An 18,040-nucleotide genomic window follows, 5' to 3' on the forward strand; every position below is an offset into this window, starting at 1 on the left:
TGTTGATTAATTTGTTTTTTCCTGAAAGATCTAGTTATAGGGAAGGCCTCACTTGTACCAACAGGAGCCATTTTCTAGGATCCAGATTGTGCTTAACCCTTTAGGTGAAGAGGAATAATGAGCCTGGCATGGCAGAGACAGGAAAATTGCCTTGGGGTATCCAGAGTGTGTACTCGATGCTTGCAAGACATCCACACACTTGGGAATACTCTCTTTCCTCATCACAGAGATTATGTTTCCCCAAAATACATTTTTTCCAAAACACCAATGAATAAGAGCCCCTCACCAAAAATGGGGTAGGATGAAACTAATTTTGGGATTCCCAGGAAATTTGATTTAAAAGGCTCTAGTGGTTTCTGGAGAAGACATGATATTCGGGATCCATTCTTGGACACCAGATAAAACCTTGCTTATACTTGCTCCAAATTTTGGAGAATTGGATACGTCTTAGTGTGTGTAGTACTGGTGGTGACCCAATCACAAAGAATTTCTAGAGGCGGTTGATTATATTTTCAATTACCCCCTTGGCTTAGTATGACTTCTCTAGAGATACAAGATCAGTGAAATTTGTATATGCATTTATCTGCATCTATCTATCTATAGCTATCTATCTGTCTGTCTGTCTATCATCTCAGGAAATGGCTCATGCAGATGTCAGACTGGAGGCTTTTGCAGAATCATGTAGCTATAGGGGCTGATTGATCCAAGTTCTATTGGCAGGTCAGACAGCACTTTACAGGTAAGATAAAAGATTGATGATTTATAGGCTGCAAAGACAGACAACTCTCAGGATTGCAGGTGACATAAGTGGTCACTGTCTCAAGTCCAAAGAACTAGAACTCACATGATGATGAGCCAGATGCAGGATCCACATCAGCAAGAAGCAAGAGAGCTTTGTCAAAGTGTCCATATATATTGGAAACAGACCATACCATGAGGGAAACTCCCTTTGAATTGATTGGTTGTACATGGAAAATTTCATCATGGACGTTATTACATCAAGTGATCTATTCATGGGAGATGACTGCCTCTTAACTACCAAACCATTGAGAATCAGGGACCAGCCAAGTCAACACACAAAATAACCATCACGTTTATTCAGCTACCTTATAGGAGGAGTCTTTCCACGGTAATTTTATTGATAATTGCTATTGCTAAATGCAATGTCTGAACCTTCCTTGTGCTATTGAAAATCAGTTTGAATGAGGAGTGGGTTTATTGACCAATTGGACCTATTGTGCCCTGTTTTCCTTCCCTTGACTCATACCATTTATCCTCATAGGTACCTAACCCTGGACAGACTTCAAGTGTCAAACTTTAAAGTTACCTATGCCAGTTTCAGAGGAAGGAAGCTTATTTACTACATGCAAGAGCTTCAGTCTTCTAGGAAGAAAGATATGGCTTCTCTCCTCTCTCCGTGGGGTCTCAATTAATTTTGCCCTCATTCCTTTATTGTTATTGCCAGTATCCATTAAAACCAAATTTTAATTGTATAAAATTGCTGGAACTCTACTCCTTTGTATAGAGTTCTGAGCTCTCTATACAAATGAGCTTCAGGTCTGAAGAAAAAGAAATAAAGAATCACCAATAGTCAGAAAACCCTCTGAGGTAGTTAGTTTATTGTGCCAACCTGGCTGATAAACACATGTGGGGTTAATTGAAGGGCGGAGGGATAAATGGCTTTGTAAGCCTGGCCTTTCGAGTTCTCAGGTCTCTTGCTTTCTGGTGGTCGGACCAGGGTGCAGCTGCTTTAGCTGGCAAGGCTGACTTCCTGCAAGACATCCCTGAGGAGAAGCTACATGGACCTACCCCAATGCAGCCCTGGGTGCTGGAGCACCCGTGTGGAGACCCCTGCCAGCGCTGAGATGCTTACACATTCACTGACTCGGCTTTCCTCCTGCAGTCGGCATCATTGCCTCTGTTTTGTGAGATGGAGGAGGACTTGGTGGATTGGTGTTGAACATATGGGTTAATGGGTTAATGTTGGACTTGTGGGCTTGGGCAGCACTAGGTTGGGATGTCTTCTTGATGCACACTTAACCTTTATATAAAACTCTCCCTTATACATGAGCTTCTGCGGATTTGTTTCATTAAAGTACGCAGACTAACACACACTCTGAAGTTGGAGTTCATGTCAACATTCTAAGCACAGTTCACTCTAAGTTTTCTCTTCCTAAACTGACCACTAGTGCCAGGAGAGCTTATTATGCACAGACTCTTGCCCTCAATTTCTGCAAGGACTTCTAATGAGCTTTTGGACAAGCAGCAGGTAGCAAGTGCTTACTTCCTGTTTAGCATGGGCAATGCCTATCTTGTTCATTAGTGTTGCTGAATGTACCTCAGAGCTGGGCATCCAGCTATCAATGCCAGCTGTGTTCTATCAGGTCTGGGGTTCACATTGGCCATGGACATTTTCCCCTCAGTATGGAAGTGTGTTGACCCTCTGCAGGGGGAGTTATGACAATTTTAAGCCAGCCAAATGAAAGGGGCAATATCTCAATCCATCAAAGTAGAATGTTCTAGGTCAGATAATGCCTAGTACCACCTACTGTTCGCAACATCTGACCCTGATTCTTCCATCAATAGGCAAAAATATACCCCTCTCAATGTCACTGGGGAGACTCAGGTGCTTTCAGTAAGTTTCAATAAGACTGACTCTAAGGGATACCTTTATAATAGAATCTTCTTCTGTTGAGTTTGCTTTTATCTTTGGCATAAAATAAGATCCCAAATGCTCTTTTATCTTGTTTTCTGCTGCTAATTCTTGCCTAACCGGGTTGTTTTTTTAAATTACCACTCAAAAACTCAAATCACTGCCATCAAGTAAAAATTAGAAATAGTAGGAAACTATTTCATTGAATGTGAAGAGCAGGTGTTAGTAGTCATGTGTCCATTTAATGGGAAGTATAGGAAGCCTTGCAAGTGAATCCAGCTTTGGAGCAAAGCCATAGCGTCCAGCGCAGGAGTGCAGAAGAGTCATTATAACAGACCAGCCTAAAATAATGCAGCTTCCTGTCTTCTTTTCAATTTTATTTGACTATTAGGTACAGTTGTGAGATTATTGGACAACACCAATTTGGAAAACAGTATTTTATTAATACAACTATTTTGTTTAAAAAAAGGGTCAATCAAAAAGTATTGCTAAATTAGAGAAAACAGCATAGAAAATGTTATTGGACAAAAATATCAAAATGTGAAGCTATTGTTCTTTGACATGTCCTGCATCTAGGTCTATAAACTTCTGAAGGCAGGACTTTTCATCTGTCTAAACTTTCTCCTTGGTAGTGCTGTGGGACAGCCATTGTTGGCATAACACAAGGTCATTGGTTCAAATACACAAGCATGAAAAAGATGATGGTGTCAGCTCACATCAAGATTTACAGCCCCAGAAACACTCTACAGGTCCGCTAAAAGCTGGAATCAGTGTGAATACAGTGGATTTGCCTGTTTGTTTGTTTTTTTACTAACAAGTTTGCCCTCTTTTATTTACATCACATCAAAATTGCATTTTGGGCAATCCTTGAGAGACTCAAATTGTGTTCATTTTATTTGGGGGAACAAAAAGAAGCTTAAAGGGTAATCAGACTATACAGTGGACAATGTAAGGTTTCCCAATGAAATTCTCATAGGACAACCATTGCTACCCTTGCAGAATAAATAGGTGCATTGCTGTGATTGGTGTGTGTGTGGGGGAACTCCTCACTGGAGCTTGCCTGGCTTTTTCTTAGCAATGCAGTTTTAGGTTTTCTGAAGACCTTTTCATAACAAGTACCTTGATTTTCTAGTGTCTTTCAGGAAGCTTTGCCAAATCTGATCCTCTCGGATCCCCCAAATAGTTGCCATAACCTTCTGAGCTTATTGGACCTTATTTTGAAAGGCACGCTAGTGAGATTAAGACAAGTGGATTCCTGAGAGAACTTGTTTGCAGCCATACATTGATAGCACAGACAAGGTTTATACACATTTTGTTTGGAATACACCTGTGCAGATATGAAATGAAATGCCAGTTACAAATTTTCAAAACTTAACTGTGATGTGTGTGTGTGTGTGTGTGTGTGTGTGCATTTTTGTGACAGTAGGTCAGGGTATGGAGAGTTGAGGGCCAAGAATTAATGAAACTATTTGAACTTTGGCAAAGGGATGCTAACGCTTTCTATAATCACGGACTTTTGGTTTTTATAAATGTATACATATAAAGAAAGTTATAAATATATATAGCAATTTCTGTTAGATTAAGTGAGAGTAGATTGATTTTATTTTCCTTGTGAAGCAAGCAATTGAGGTTGTCTAGGAGTTGAGAGAAGTTAGGTGATAGTCATCTTAGTACAGAAAAGCTTTGAATTCTAACATAGGGCCTGTGAAAGCTGACTACAGAAAGGAAGCTCAGTTGCCCAATTCTTGGAAGGTTTGGGTTATAACAAATCCACCTGAACTGGGTCTGTTCAATTGTGAAAGGCTATCTTTTGAAGCTTGATATATATTCATATTTCAAATTTATATCAACTTATCTAGAACAGATTCACATCAACTTGTCTTTATTTTCAATAACCTTCTTGAGAAACTTCTTCCAATACAACCAAATAAAATGGTGGCTGTCTGCCTGCCTTTGATGTGAGCTCTCTGATGGAAACAGATCTGATTTGTTGATGTAAGACTGTCATTGTAGGTGGGAAGTCTACAGACTTTCTGGGAATTTTTTTCGGACAGTTTTTGTTCTTATATTTCATAAATCATGGTTTTCAGCTTCAGTTCATTTTTACCTTTTTATCTTTTTCCTCCTGTTAGTGTAATCTGCACATTGCCAACTTTGAGGGATCTTTTTTTGACTTTAATTTTTAAAATGGGTCGGGGGGAGAGAGACCCCTTTTGATTTTTGGAGAGCATTGTTTGTTTAACTGTGATCCCCAACCAGCAGTAGCAGTAGCACTTGGAAACTTGCAAACAGGTCCCACTTCATACCTACTACATCAGAAACTGAGGATGGGGCTCAGATACTTTTAAAGTCCTGCTTAAAGAAACGCTGCTCTGATACGTTGGAAGATGACAAACACCTTCCTGGGGAAACTGCGTGTAGGTTTTCTATCTCTAATTGTCCAGGAATATATAGATACGCTCCCATTCAGAAATAATATCCCAAGATCTTTATGTTATTCTGAATTAAAAAAACCACCTTTGAGTGCCTACCATGTTCTACACCTGCTGCTGCAGAAATTAAAAGACATTCCTCTCACCCAGCTAACTCGTTTAAGGTGTGCAGCAGTGGCCCAGTGACGGAATTCCCATCTTCATGTGGAGACCTGATTTTGATGCCCAGCCATGCACCTGGTTAGCAACCGCCGCTGGTCTGCTAATGGAGGCTTAAGTGTTGCTCAGGAACCCTCCTGGTGCTCTGGGGAAGCACTGGGTCAGGAACTGCAAGGTCAGCAGCTCAAACCCCCAGTTGCTCTGTGGGAGAAAGTTTGGCTATCTGCTCCCATAAAGATTTACAGCTTCACAAAAATTTTAAAGGAACTTTAAAATACCCGTGGGTCACTGTGAGTTAGAATTGATCTGATAGCAATGGGTGAGCAAATGTTATTTCGATGCCGAACAAGTTTCAGCAAAGTTGAAAATAGATTAAGATGGACAAGGAGGACTAAAGTACCCATATATACTCGAGTATAAGCCGACCCAAATATCAACCATGGCACCGAATTTTACCATAAAAACGGCATTGAAAATCTGCTGAAAAACTCAGCTTATACGTGGGTATATACGTAAGTAGGAGGAAAGACCGATGATGTACCCCCAAGAATCAAACAATGAAGAAGTTTGATCCTGTTGTACATGAAGTTGTCGTCAATTAGGAGCCCACTTCATGCTAACTAACAACATAAGTACTTAGGGAAACTGTGGTCACTGTGATGTGCTTAGTATGACAAGTGAGATTGACCTGGATGTTAAAAAGTATTTTATGGGTGAGGGAAAACTGTAAAATGCTTGTGGTTAATCATGAGTTAATAAGATAATTTAATGAACTAACTAGGTTCCAATATTCACCAAGTAGCTAGCCAATTACATGACTGTTCTCTTAGGACAGGATGAGGGGGAAAGAGTGTGAGAACTATTTTCTGCTTGGTTCACACACCACTTGAGCCATCTCTCAGCTAAAGCAAAGAGCAAAACCCGGACTCAGATTTACTTCCCTTTTTGTCTAAAAGTTCAGTAGCTCTGATTTTTGTGTACCCCCTTCCCTGATCAAATTCACTTATCTAATGCTGCATAATTATAGATTAGCGCACCATTCCCTAGAATCTCATACTTCTAATGATGCTTTTTAAAACGACTGATAGATCTGAAGTCCCTAGAAGACCTCCGGTGCCTGCTTTTCCTAAGCAAAGGAGGTCCTCTGTCCGGCCGTCAGAGACGAATCATGAACGACGGAGCAGCACCTTCCATTGGTGCTTTGTTTTCATTGGAGTAACTTCTGCCTCTTCTTTCTGACTAACCCGGGTCAGTTTCGGCAATGCCTTCGTGATTGTCTGATCTGGGAGCAACGACCATCTCAAGGGTCATGTGCATGACTGCACACACTAAAACGCAGTTTGTGTCCTCTGCGGGTCTAGAGATTGCTTGTTGGCTTTGTCCTTTTTGATATCAAATCCTGCTGGGCAACCAACCCTCTGCGTCCGCTTTAGACTTCATATGTAAATATACCAAACTCACGGCCATGGACGCGATGCTGACTCACTGTGACCCTACAGGGCAGGGTAGAACTGCCTCTGTGTGTTTCCAACGCTGACTATTTATGGGCATAGAAAGCCTCGGCGTGGCTGGTGGTTTCAAACTGCCGACCTTGCAGACAGCAGTCCAACACATAACCACTACACCACTAGGGATATATATACTTACATACACCTATCAGGGATGTAATTGTACTTTTCAGTTACATGTTTCTCATACGTATGTGGGTGATATGCAAAAATCTCCAACCTCTGAGCTTGAAAGATTAGTTAGAACAATCGATGGGAAAGAAAATCAGTCCCTGAAATGGATGCCAAAAGAATCCAAAGGGGAGCATCTGTAATCCCATTCCCAGGAAGCCGTCAACACAGATTGAGCAAACAGAACATATTGATCACTGCAAACCATATTGATCATTATAATTGGTGACCAAAGGTGCAGTGTGACTTTAATGACCCTCCCTACATAGTTGCCTTCATTAAAAAAAAAAAAAGTGCTGCTTTCCTAAATTCATGCTGCCCTCTAGTGGCCATACTCCTGACTTCAGGTTGAAGGTGGAAAAGGTGAATATGGTACTAATGGCAGAAATGCTAGAGATAATTGAAGGAAGAACTTTTCTTTCTTTCTCTTGTTTAATAGTTAGATTTCTGAGTTCCAGAGTCAACAATTTAAAAGGAAAACGGGGTCCTTCAGCTGGACCACTGTGCATTTTGACTGACAGCCTCGTTTATATGACATTCATCAGTGAGTTGCTGTGAAGGATACTTTACAAACCTTAATGGATTTGCATCTCATCTTGGTATGCACTTTGGAATCCAGGCTATTTCAAATTCATTAATCTCCACTTAGAATACAAAAATTGGAAAGATGGAAAAAATTGAACAAACTACCCCTTCCAAGCTTAAGTTTCTCCTAGTGAAAAAGCAGGTAAGATTGAGTTTAAGTCAGGCTGGGGGAAATGCTTGAAGTTCTTGGGTGCCTCTGGTCCCTGTGAAATTGATGAAGCAATGAAATCATGGATTTGAAAAATAAATCATAAAACCAAAATTTCTATTTATTTACCAAAAGCAGCCTTCTATAGTTCAGAAATATCTAGACAAAAAGACATATCGGCTACTGTGACATGGAAACCCTTTTGAAACTCATTTTTCTCCTCTGTAAAATAAAGCACTTAACTGAAATAAACATATTTTCAGTATCTTACAGCCCTAGAATATTCTAAAAGTGTTAAAGGCAAGAATAGCATTCGGTGTATGGACTTACTAGGCAGTTCAGCAAATAATCATGCCCTTCGTGGAATGTATAAATAAACCATTGTTTACGAAGTCAGTCTACAAATTGTTTCTGGCTAAATTTTTGTTTGGTGGGGAAAAAATCCTGAAAAGAAAAGGCAGAATTTTGATAGCTAGGAATATTTAACAGTTTAATAATATTAGAAAGATGGGGTGGGGAGTATTAGAGGCAAGACATGTTTACTATGGAGTTTGTTTCATATTTATAATATTTTCTAATTTGATTGACATACAGCATGTGTGTGGGGTAAGAATCGATTGTTTTAGTGATGTTCAAAATAGGGAACCAGTAAACCCACCTTCAGGCCTGAGATGTTTCTTTTCCTAGAAGTCTCTGCCTGCCTTTCAGTATCCCCAGTACACAAACCTGTGAAATGAACTGGCATCTGAGGCAAAGAAATGGTGACGATTTCCTTCCCAGAATTCGCAGAATGGAAACAACCACTGCCGGGTAACTTTCAGTCTGTCAGCCTACCGTACCTTGATGTGGTGAGGCCTGGCCCAATCAGGCCTGAGCGGGGCTGTGTCTGCAGCCTGGGTGCAGACAGCAGTGCCTCCAGGTGGGACAATACAGCTTGTTACTCAGAATCCACTCAGGGCAATTTTTTTCTCAGTCTTGAACCAGCTTTTCCATTTTCCATTCACAGATTGTGTCAGGGGGGAAATTTTTGCCCTGTGTATTCTTATTTTCTCTCCTCCCTTTCCCATCTCTTGCTCTTCTTTTAAAATGACAAGCTTCATTTCAGCTGTCCTGGGAGCATGGGGAGTATTTTCCACGAGCTCTGATTTAGCACACATTAATTTCTCTGCCCACTCATGTGAACATAGGTGCAGTCTCCTCCCCACTCTGGGTGGCCAGCATCTCAGCTTTCTATTCCTATCACCTCAAGTCCAGATTTTGCCGAGATCCTTTCCCTGCTGCCTGGTTGTCTTCCCTGGCATTTTCCCTCATATAAACACACGGGTGAGACTTGACAAGGCCCAGCATTTGTCTAAGCAGACTTTATCATCTGTTCTCTCTCAGTGGAAAGTTAACCTCTTGTTAGGCTTCACTGGGCGGGTCTGAGCACAGAGGCCCAATGCCCTCTTTTCAAAGGTATGTATTAGTTCTTCACCCCTGATTAGGTGGGCATTGTGCCATCTTCTAGCCGGTGCTTGTTAGAAAGTAGCGGACTGCAACCCCATCATTTGGAGCCCATCACGCACCCAGATTCCTCACCTATGCCCAATGTATTCCTGCTTTAAGAACTGAATAAAAACTGTTTTATTCAGAGTGAGTAAAATTTTACTCTGATTTATGATAAACAAAGCTGGTAGAAACAATCAACTCAAAATAAAAGTGACAGCAACTGAACTTGGACATAATAAAATTTATCATAGCTGAAACACTAGTCAAAGATTTATATATTATGGATATATTGAAATTGCACAAACTTATGAGGATGAATTAGCTTTAGTAAAAACAATGAAAGAATAAAATTGAATGAACTAAAATGACAGACAATAAAATATGGTGACTAAACTTTGACAGAAGACTCAAGTCTTCTTGTCACAATTTTGATCTATAATAATTATTCCCAGGAAAATACAACTTTTGAAACCCAGAACTTCAAAAGAAAAAATGTGCTCAGTAAAATCTCATATTTGGCAACAGCCAATGGAGGAATGAAAACTAATGTAAAGTTTACATGAAGAAGAAATGCTCCCACTGAAAATAAATTCAATTAAAAAATAAATGAAACTATTAAAAGATAAATGGCTTAACTATGTTTGGTAAATTAAGGAATTCATTTGACGAAATGAAGCTTGTTCTGCATGTCAAATGTTTTCTCAAATAAACATGTTTAGTCTGCGTGTTTATATCCATAAGCCTAGAGTCAAAATGGCAGATTTCAAACAACAGAGCAAAAGTTCAAGGTCAACATGGCCTCGGAGGAGTACCCCCTCACGATTGTTTGGTTCACCTGTATAACCATTTGAAAGGAGATTAGGAGCTGCTCTTTGGCAGAATGATATGAGGTAGTTATTATCAGGATAGAACATTCAGTGTCACAAGCCCAGGAGGGCAAGATACGTTCTGGCTGGGATTGTCATGCGTCCAGAGAGGACCCTACAGCAACCTTCAACCTGTAGCCACTAACAGGCTCCCTTCCATCCCAGGATCCGGATTAGACATGGAGACATTTGCCAGAAGTCACCCATTCTTTTTTATCATCCACACCGAGCCATCTCCGATGAGCTCAAAGGTGCAGAAAAATAGGCATGGCATGGAGGCAGGACTCATACTGCTCTGCAGTGACCTGTCACTCTGCAGGCTCGGCTGACCCTTGTGCCATATCAGCAGTAGAGCTGATAACACAGCACACAGATTGACCTTGGGGTATTGCTCCCGCCACTGCTCAAGATCATAAAACGTGGGTGTTTATTCTTTTGCAGTTCCCAGTTTACTCACAGCCCGAGCATAACACAGACTGAAGAATGTGCTTTCTGGGGATTACTCCTTTCCCATGTATGACATTTGCGGCTCTTAGGGCTACATGATAACACTTAATTCAGTTCCTTCTTTCCAGCCAGACACTGTGATGTCTTTGTTTTTGTGGGGTAAAGTGTTGAGCATAAAAACAGTGAGAATGTTTAGGAATTAAGGCTTCTGCTACTGACACTCCACCTCCTTCTTCGATGAGATATTTGTGAAACTGTGGATTTCATTGTTAGTTTTTCAACTTTACAGTTGCACTAGAAGTTAAAATATGAACCATCAATGACTTAAATGTCTAGTTTCTTGAATTTTGCTTAAATTTTATATACAGTCTTTTTGATGTATATATTTACTCATCAAATGTCTATTCAATTCCTACTCTGCACCCAGGACTGTTTTGTTGTTTCTGTTATGTCTGGTCAAGTTTGTTTTGACTCATCTCAGCCTTACGTACAACAGAGCACAGTGCTGCCTGACCTGGCACCATCCTGATCACTGTTCTAATAGTCGAGTCCGTTGTTGCAGCCACGGGGTGAACACATATAGTCAAAGCCTTTCCCTTTCTTTGCCGCCCTTCTGCTTTAGCAAGCATGGTGTCCTTCTCCAAAGACTGGTCTCTTGTGACCACACGTCCAATCTTCTTGAGATGCAGCCTCAGCTTTCTTGCCTCCAAGGAGCGCTCCAGCTGTACTTCCAAAACACTTGTGTTTGACGTTTTCGAAGTCCACTCTTTCCACCGTTCTTTGCCAGCACCAAAACTCAAAGTTATTGTTCCCTTTTCAGTCTTCCGATTCAGAGTCCCAACTTTCACATGCAGATGAGGCGACTGAAAATGCCAGGCCTTGGGTCCAGCGGACCTTAGTCCTCAAAGTGCTCAACACTCTAAAGAGGTCTTATCCAGCAGATTTATCCAGTGCCCTGCATCACTTGATCGCTTTACTGGTACGTCCATGATCATTGATTTTGAATCCAAACAAGAAGCAATCCTCAACAACTTCAATCTTTTCTCCATTCATCATGAGGCTACCTGTTGGTCCAGTTGTGAGGATTTGGGTCTTTTTACCTTGAGTTATAATCTGTCGTCAGGCTTGAAATCCTTCATCCTCATCAGCAAATATTTCAAGTCTTCCCCACTTTCAGCAAGCAAGGTTGTGTCATTTGTATGCCGCAAGTTGTTAATGAGCCGTCCACTGGTCCTGATGCCACATTCCTTTTCATACGATCTTGTTCTAGGAACTGGATATTAGGAGTCAGAGAGGGCATGATATCTTTATGGATATGTACAGTGTCACATAGTGCCAGAGCCTTACACCATGGACGTGAACCCCTCACGTGAACCCCTCACCCGGTGCCCTTTCTCCCTCTGTCGCTGACCTCACCCATCTCCTCCCACCCTGCTGTCACGTCTTCAGAGCTGGAGAGGCCAGGTCCTTCCGTTATTCACACAACGACAGCAAGTGCTCTGTGAGTCGTCCCTTTCTCCCGTTTGCTCTTTCTTTGAGTGGGTTTCCCTCCATACTGCTGTAAGACCCTAGTGATCACTAACCCGCCCAAATCTATTTTGATGTAGCCACACTCACAAAATATAACATAATTTATAACAATGATCATTCAAATGATGATCAAAACTAGATTTTATCGTTCTGTAATGAATGAACGCTTGAATTTTAATTTACCTCCATTTTAGAAATCTATATTGTTCCAAATGATGTTATCAACTAAGTTGTTATAGTTACAGATATATATATATATATATATATATATGCTTTCACAGTTTATTAATGATTAATATTAATGATTCACCGTTAGTTCTGTTGAATATGGAGTTAGCAAGGAGAATTGGGCTTATGTAGTGGGATGTTGACTAGTAGCTGGTAGCACTTTCCAGATCTCAGATGATGAAAGATAGGTTGCACGAGAGTTCATGGAAACGTTGTCCTTGGGGATGTTGAAGTCCAGCAGAGCTCCTCTTCTCTCTACTGCTGCCTTCTGAGGAATGCCCTGGAGTGGGCTCAAGAGCTGCCTTAGTCCAAGTCAAGTTTTTTGATTTGGATTTGTACCCAAATCAGGACATATTGGACCAGACCTCTTTATCTTCATAAGGGACATGTTTTTTTAAAGTCCTAAATCATCTCTTTCAGAACTAAAAGTGACCTCTGGTATTTTCTGTCCCTTTTCTTCATTTTACAATTGGCAACTATGTGGGGGGTGAGAGTGAGGGTGGGGAAGAGGCGGGGTGGAAATAGACCAGGGAGAAAAAAACAATGTGTCCATGACAATGCAATTATTAAGGGAAGAGCTAGATTTAGGTAGAAATACATTTTGACTGGCTCCTACCTAAAAGACTATCCAAATGGCAGCTGGAAGTTCCCAGGCCATCAAGAGATCCCGAAGCCTGGAGTCTTTGCTGGGATTAGACAGCAGCTGTATGCTAGACCTTCCTTTTTAAATGATCATGGTTGCCCCTGCAGGGTCTCTGCCCACACTGTCGAGCAGCCAAGAGCTGCGGATGATCCCCACCCCAAGGACTATCGCAGCATCAAAATGTAACCTGTATAATTAGAACATACCTTCGAGAGGGGGAAAGCATGCACAAGATAAAGGACTTCTTTAAAACAGATTTCCCCCAACATGTTGTCCCCCCTCATAAATATAGTTCTCAGAGCTTATGGTGATAGGAGACCTGGATACTTCAGAAAAATTAGGAGTCTCATTAGGAGAGGGTTTCCTAAGAGTGACACACAGCCCTCTTTTAGGGCTGAACAGAGAAGCTGGAGCAGACACTTGTAGTCAGTCTGATGGCTTCAATAATGATGGCCGGAGCCAGAGATGTTAATTAAAAACAGTACATATGTGTTGGAGATGTCATTCTCCCACTAGTCCCTAGACATTTGAGTTTGAGGAGATAAAAACAAGTGAATCCAGTGCAGATGTGCATAGAAACCACTGAGCCATAACTAGCGTTCCAGCCTGAAAGTACCTCTATGTCAAAATGTTCTTCTCAAGCAAATGGTTCTCTCTGTCATCTTCCCAGTTTATGGCAGTTGCCAGAACCAGAGAAGAAGGGCTGTGGGGAGCACAGAGGAGAGAAAATCACAGTGCCATCCTAGTTCATATATAATCGCAGCCTATTATTTTACAAATAACCTTCATCATGCATAAGGTCCCAGGGATATCCATGGGATGGTCCTCACCCACCTCAATCCATCTTGTTAATGGTTTTGACTTAGGGCTTTTTCAAACCACCAAATGCCTATTTAAGGAGCAATGGCATTCCAACTGTGCACACAGATCGGAGTCTCCACACAGGCGACTCTTGCTTTAAGCAGTTGTAGGCTGTTGGCGTTGAACAATTCTCAGTCATTGCTAGCCAGACCACCTTCATCCCCAGGCAGACACCAGCAGCTGGCTTTCATTTTGGTTGTTGGCTGTCAGGTGGCCCCTAAGTCTTTCTGCAGCAGCCTTCTGCAGACCTCTCTTGGAAGCATTTCATTCAAAATGACAGCTCCTCACCCTTTAGAGTTGGGATCACCTCACTTAGTAATGGGATTGAGCATGCCTCTCCTACTAAGCCCAAATTTAGATGGACTAAGGTTCTCCTTAGGCCCCTTGACGCCTGCTCTCTGATGGGACAGAGCTGCCAACAACTTTACGTAACACTGTGGATGGTTTGGTGGTGATGTCTGAGAAGGGCATTTCTACAAGAGCAGGAGAAGACCCCAAGTGAAAAGCAGTGGGGTCAGTTTTGGTTGGAGTGACAGGCAGCCTAGGATACAATTGGCATAATCTGGCCCTGGCTTCTCTGTCAGCATCTCTGTTTTCTGTCACCACACACGATTCCAGGCCTGCCTGGAGCCCTGACAGTGTGTCTTCAGCCCAGGCTATCGCCAGCACAGAGACCTGTTCTTCCCACCACAGAGGCCCTTTGTTTGAAATCTGCCCTTCTGTCATTAGCACACTTGATGTCTACTTAAGTCTGACTGGGAATACGATATCTGTTTTCCTGTCAAGAGATCACTGGCAATATGGCCTTGCCTCATTTTTGAAGTGCTGACACCTAGCTGCAGTCTCCTGCATTCACCACACAGTTCTCTCTCACCAGAATATCTATAAACACCCTTGCTTCCAAGGCCAAAGAAGCAAGAAAGGCCTTAAAAAGTGGGTTTTATCAATGCAGACCACAAGGAAAGCCTAGTAAATGTGCCTCATAACACTTCAGCCCTCTGGATCACTAAGCATGTTCTAGGAACATCCTGTTTCCATGATAGCAATTGTCACCCAGGTTGTGCATGGAGAGAGGTTAGAACAAGGAAATTAAAATCCCTGAACACATTGGAGAGTTTACTGGAGAGGATGTGTCCACTGTTACGGTGTGTGTGTGTGTGTGTGTGTGTGTGTTTCTGCTTTTCATTCTTCTATTCAAGAGAAAGACTGTGTTCTTCATGATATCTGATAGCCCTGTCCATTCTTCTTCTATAAATGTATGCTTTCCTAGTCCCACAGAAAGACATGAACATCCCTCGGCTCCAGTCTTCCATATTCTTGAGAGTTTATTTGAAACAATAATGTTGAAGGAAGTTCCTTGTGGATTTTCAAATATATCTGAGACTCTCACAGCCAGACTGTAGAGGATGTCCACAGGGCAGAGCCAGACCAACCAAGCTGGCAGACTAGGATCCAAGCAATGATGACAATAATAGTGTAGCCCCATATGCTACATAATCAAGGGAACAGCTTAGTGTCAACAGCTCCAAAGCATAATTGGTGCCCCAAGAAGTAGCTCAGTTGAGGTTTCATCCACGTGCAGTGTTTCGAGGCTCTGTACCACTACTGCAAACCAGAAATTGAAAACTGGGGACCAAGGATCAATGATAGCCAAGGAAGAACAGTCGCCCACTGTCAACTGACTCTGAGAAACATGGAAGGAGAAGGGGATTAATGAGAGTAAGCTCACTGCTAGTTTTGAGGTCATGAAAACTATGTAACTCTTCCTGTTGACATCTCTGTACCATTCTATAATTCCAGCAATTTCCAACTTTGTCCATACAAAACAATGAGCCTGTGCCCCATTGAGAATTGTTTAAATCATTATTTGAGAACAAATCTTAAAACTTTAAATTGAGGTTGTTTTTTTTTCTATCACACACACGCACACACAAGTAAATACTGCTTAAAACTTTTGATATGAAGAACCTGAATAACTCTAAGTGTTAATGTATCCCAAATTAACAATAAATAGTGCTTGTTGCTTTCACACTCTCAAACTGATGGAAAAAATAATTATGCATATCGTTAGCTATTTTCATAGGCTGATTTGTGGTGCATGAATTAATATAGCAGAGGTATTTTTTAATGGACATTTCTCTTCTCCGGCTTCTCTAGCTATCCGCATATACTTCAGATACTCAAATCCTGTTAGTAATGAGACAACCCTGGGCAGTTGAAGGTTGTTAGTTTTCTAAAATTAGAAGGAAACAAACAAGGTGGCAAAAAGTAAACCAAAGTTATAAATATTTTCTTGGAAAATGGATTTTTCCTCAATACTTTTACCTATCAAGCATTTATAATAACTATGGCAGATGGTTTCTTGTGTTTATCATAAATAATATCCTTATTAAAAAATTATACCATATACAAGATGTGTTTTTTAATAGTTAAATCCTCCAAAATTTACTTGCTATAGAGGAAAGCTTTATTTGGAGCTACAAAATAATTTGAAATTAAACTGAACTAAAGATAAAAATCAGATGTATTTTAATGCATATAAAGAGCTCAAGAAGAATGTGATAAACCATTTATAAATGTTGGGGCTCTTATTACCTTCCTTATGGCATTTTGTCAACAATAACAAGTCTTCCTTAATCATCATGAATGTATATACTTGATGGCTTCCTTGGTTTGACAGTTCTCTCTCAAAACCAAATTCACCATCATTGAGTCAATTCTAGGTCATTGCGACCCCATAGGGCAAGGTGGAACTGCTCTCTGAGAGTTTCTGTGACCATAACTCTTTACAGGAGTATTAAAGCCCCACCTTTTCTCCCACAGGTGCTCACTGAAAGGAGCAATATTGACTCTTGTTAAAGTACTTCCAATTAGTAACAAATCTGGAAAGATTGCTCCACATCGTGTGCTTGAGTTGAATCTTTTGACTCATAGTGACCATACAAGACAGAGTAGAACTGCCCCTTCGGGTTTCCACAGCTGTAGTCTTTTCAAAAGTAGACTGCTACATCTTTCTCCTATGAAGTCACTATTGGGTTAGAATCACCAACTTTGATTAGCAACTGAGTACTTAATAACTCTACCAACACATCTTCATGGTCTAGCCTTAAACTCCTATTGTTATTGTTCTAATTTTAAAAGCCCTAGGGTAAACTCTTAATTTTTAAAAGAACCTTTTAGGAACCCTAGCAAATCTAGGCTTAGATGCTGTCTTTGGGGAAGTAATTGGCTAATTGAGAAATGTCCCTAAAAATTGGAAGGGAAAAATGTTATGACTGGGAACTTAGAGCCTATAATCTGCATCAACGGTGTGTATGTCTATTTAAAGGCAAGACAGTAGTCTTTTCCATTGGCCACTTAGTTCATTTCTGGCACCCATGGAACTGGGACTGTACACGTTCCTGCTTTGTAACACCAGTGTTTCCTTGCTATACCAATTGTACCACCTGTAACCATTTGTTTTCTGTGTTTTTGTTTGTTTTTCTTTTCTTTTATAGGTGTTCTGGGGAAGTGCCACTACATCTACCAAGGAAAAAACTCCGAGGGCAACAGGTTCATCCAAGATGACCAGCTCTGAAATGTGCCTTAATCTCTCCAATGAGAATGAAGTCAAAGGGAAAGCAGAAATAAAAAGCTAAAGAAAAAAGATTGCCCAAATTTAATTTCTGTGTGATGACTTTGGCGTTTGGTCCCTTCCGCTGACATTGCCAGCCCTGTCAAGCCCATGCTTCGCCCTTAGACTGAGTGGCCGCATAGAGACTGACATGATTGCCCTTAAGCAGGTCTCATCCACCAGGGTGACAGCCAGTGGCAGTGAAGTACCAGAGTTGACAGGACGAACACTATGATAGATTGTCTGGTCTCTCCACTGCTCAAAGGGGAGCAGAGGTCACACCTGGGGCCTCTCTGAGCATGCTCAGTTGACTCTAGTCAAGTGAAGGACTCCTCTCTTCAGATTACACGTTGAATATCAGCACTCTGATACCATTGTGCTGTGGGCTTATTGAAGTAAAATATTTTCAGTTTAGGGAAAGAGCACTCTCCCTTCTTCCTGTTAAATCTTAATTTATCTGGTTGATGTCTGCATACGATTTTCCCCACATCCTCTATCAAAGGCAGTAGGTTTCCGTTTGAAGTTTCTCTGAGTAGTGATCAAAACTCACTGCACCCCGTCAATGTCAACTCCAAGCAATGCTGGAGGACAGAACAGAACCGCCCTTGTGAGTTGCTGAGACTTCATTCTTGACAGGTTGTGTGTTGGGCTGCTAATCATAAGTTCAGCAGTTTGAAACTACCAGCTGCTCCTCAGGAGAAAGACATT

At 41.2% G+C, this 18,040-nt stretch overlaps 1 protein-coding gene across 3 annotated transcripts in view; it reads left to right on the top strand.

Moving 5' to 3' along the window:
- LRMDA (leucine rich melanocyte differentiation associated) overlaps positions 1-17,366 on the top strand; it is a 1,590,166-nt gene extending 1,572,800 nt beyond the window's left edge. For all 3 annotated transcript variants that reach the window (XM_045291625.1, XM_045291626.1, XM_045291627.1), the window contains one exon: positions 17,217-17,366. In XM_045291625.1, coding sequence (XP_045147560.1) covers positions 17,217-17,296 — 80 coding nt within the window. In that variant the 3' untranslated portion in view covers positions 17,297-17,366. The remainder of the gene's footprint in view (positions 1-17,216) is intronic.
- The last annotated feature ends 674 nt before the right edge of the window (positions 17,367-18,040 follow it).

This window comes from Echinops telfairi, unplaced genomic scaffold (assembly GCF_000313985.2).
Source record: "Echinops telfairi isolate 266 unplaced genomic scaffold, ASM31398v2 ScPeMD7_70;HRSCAF=299, whole genome shotgun sequence".
Classification (NCBI taxonomy): domain Eukaryota; kingdom Metazoa; phylum Chordata; class Mammalia; order Afrosoricida; family Tenrecidae; genus Echinops; species Echinops telfairi.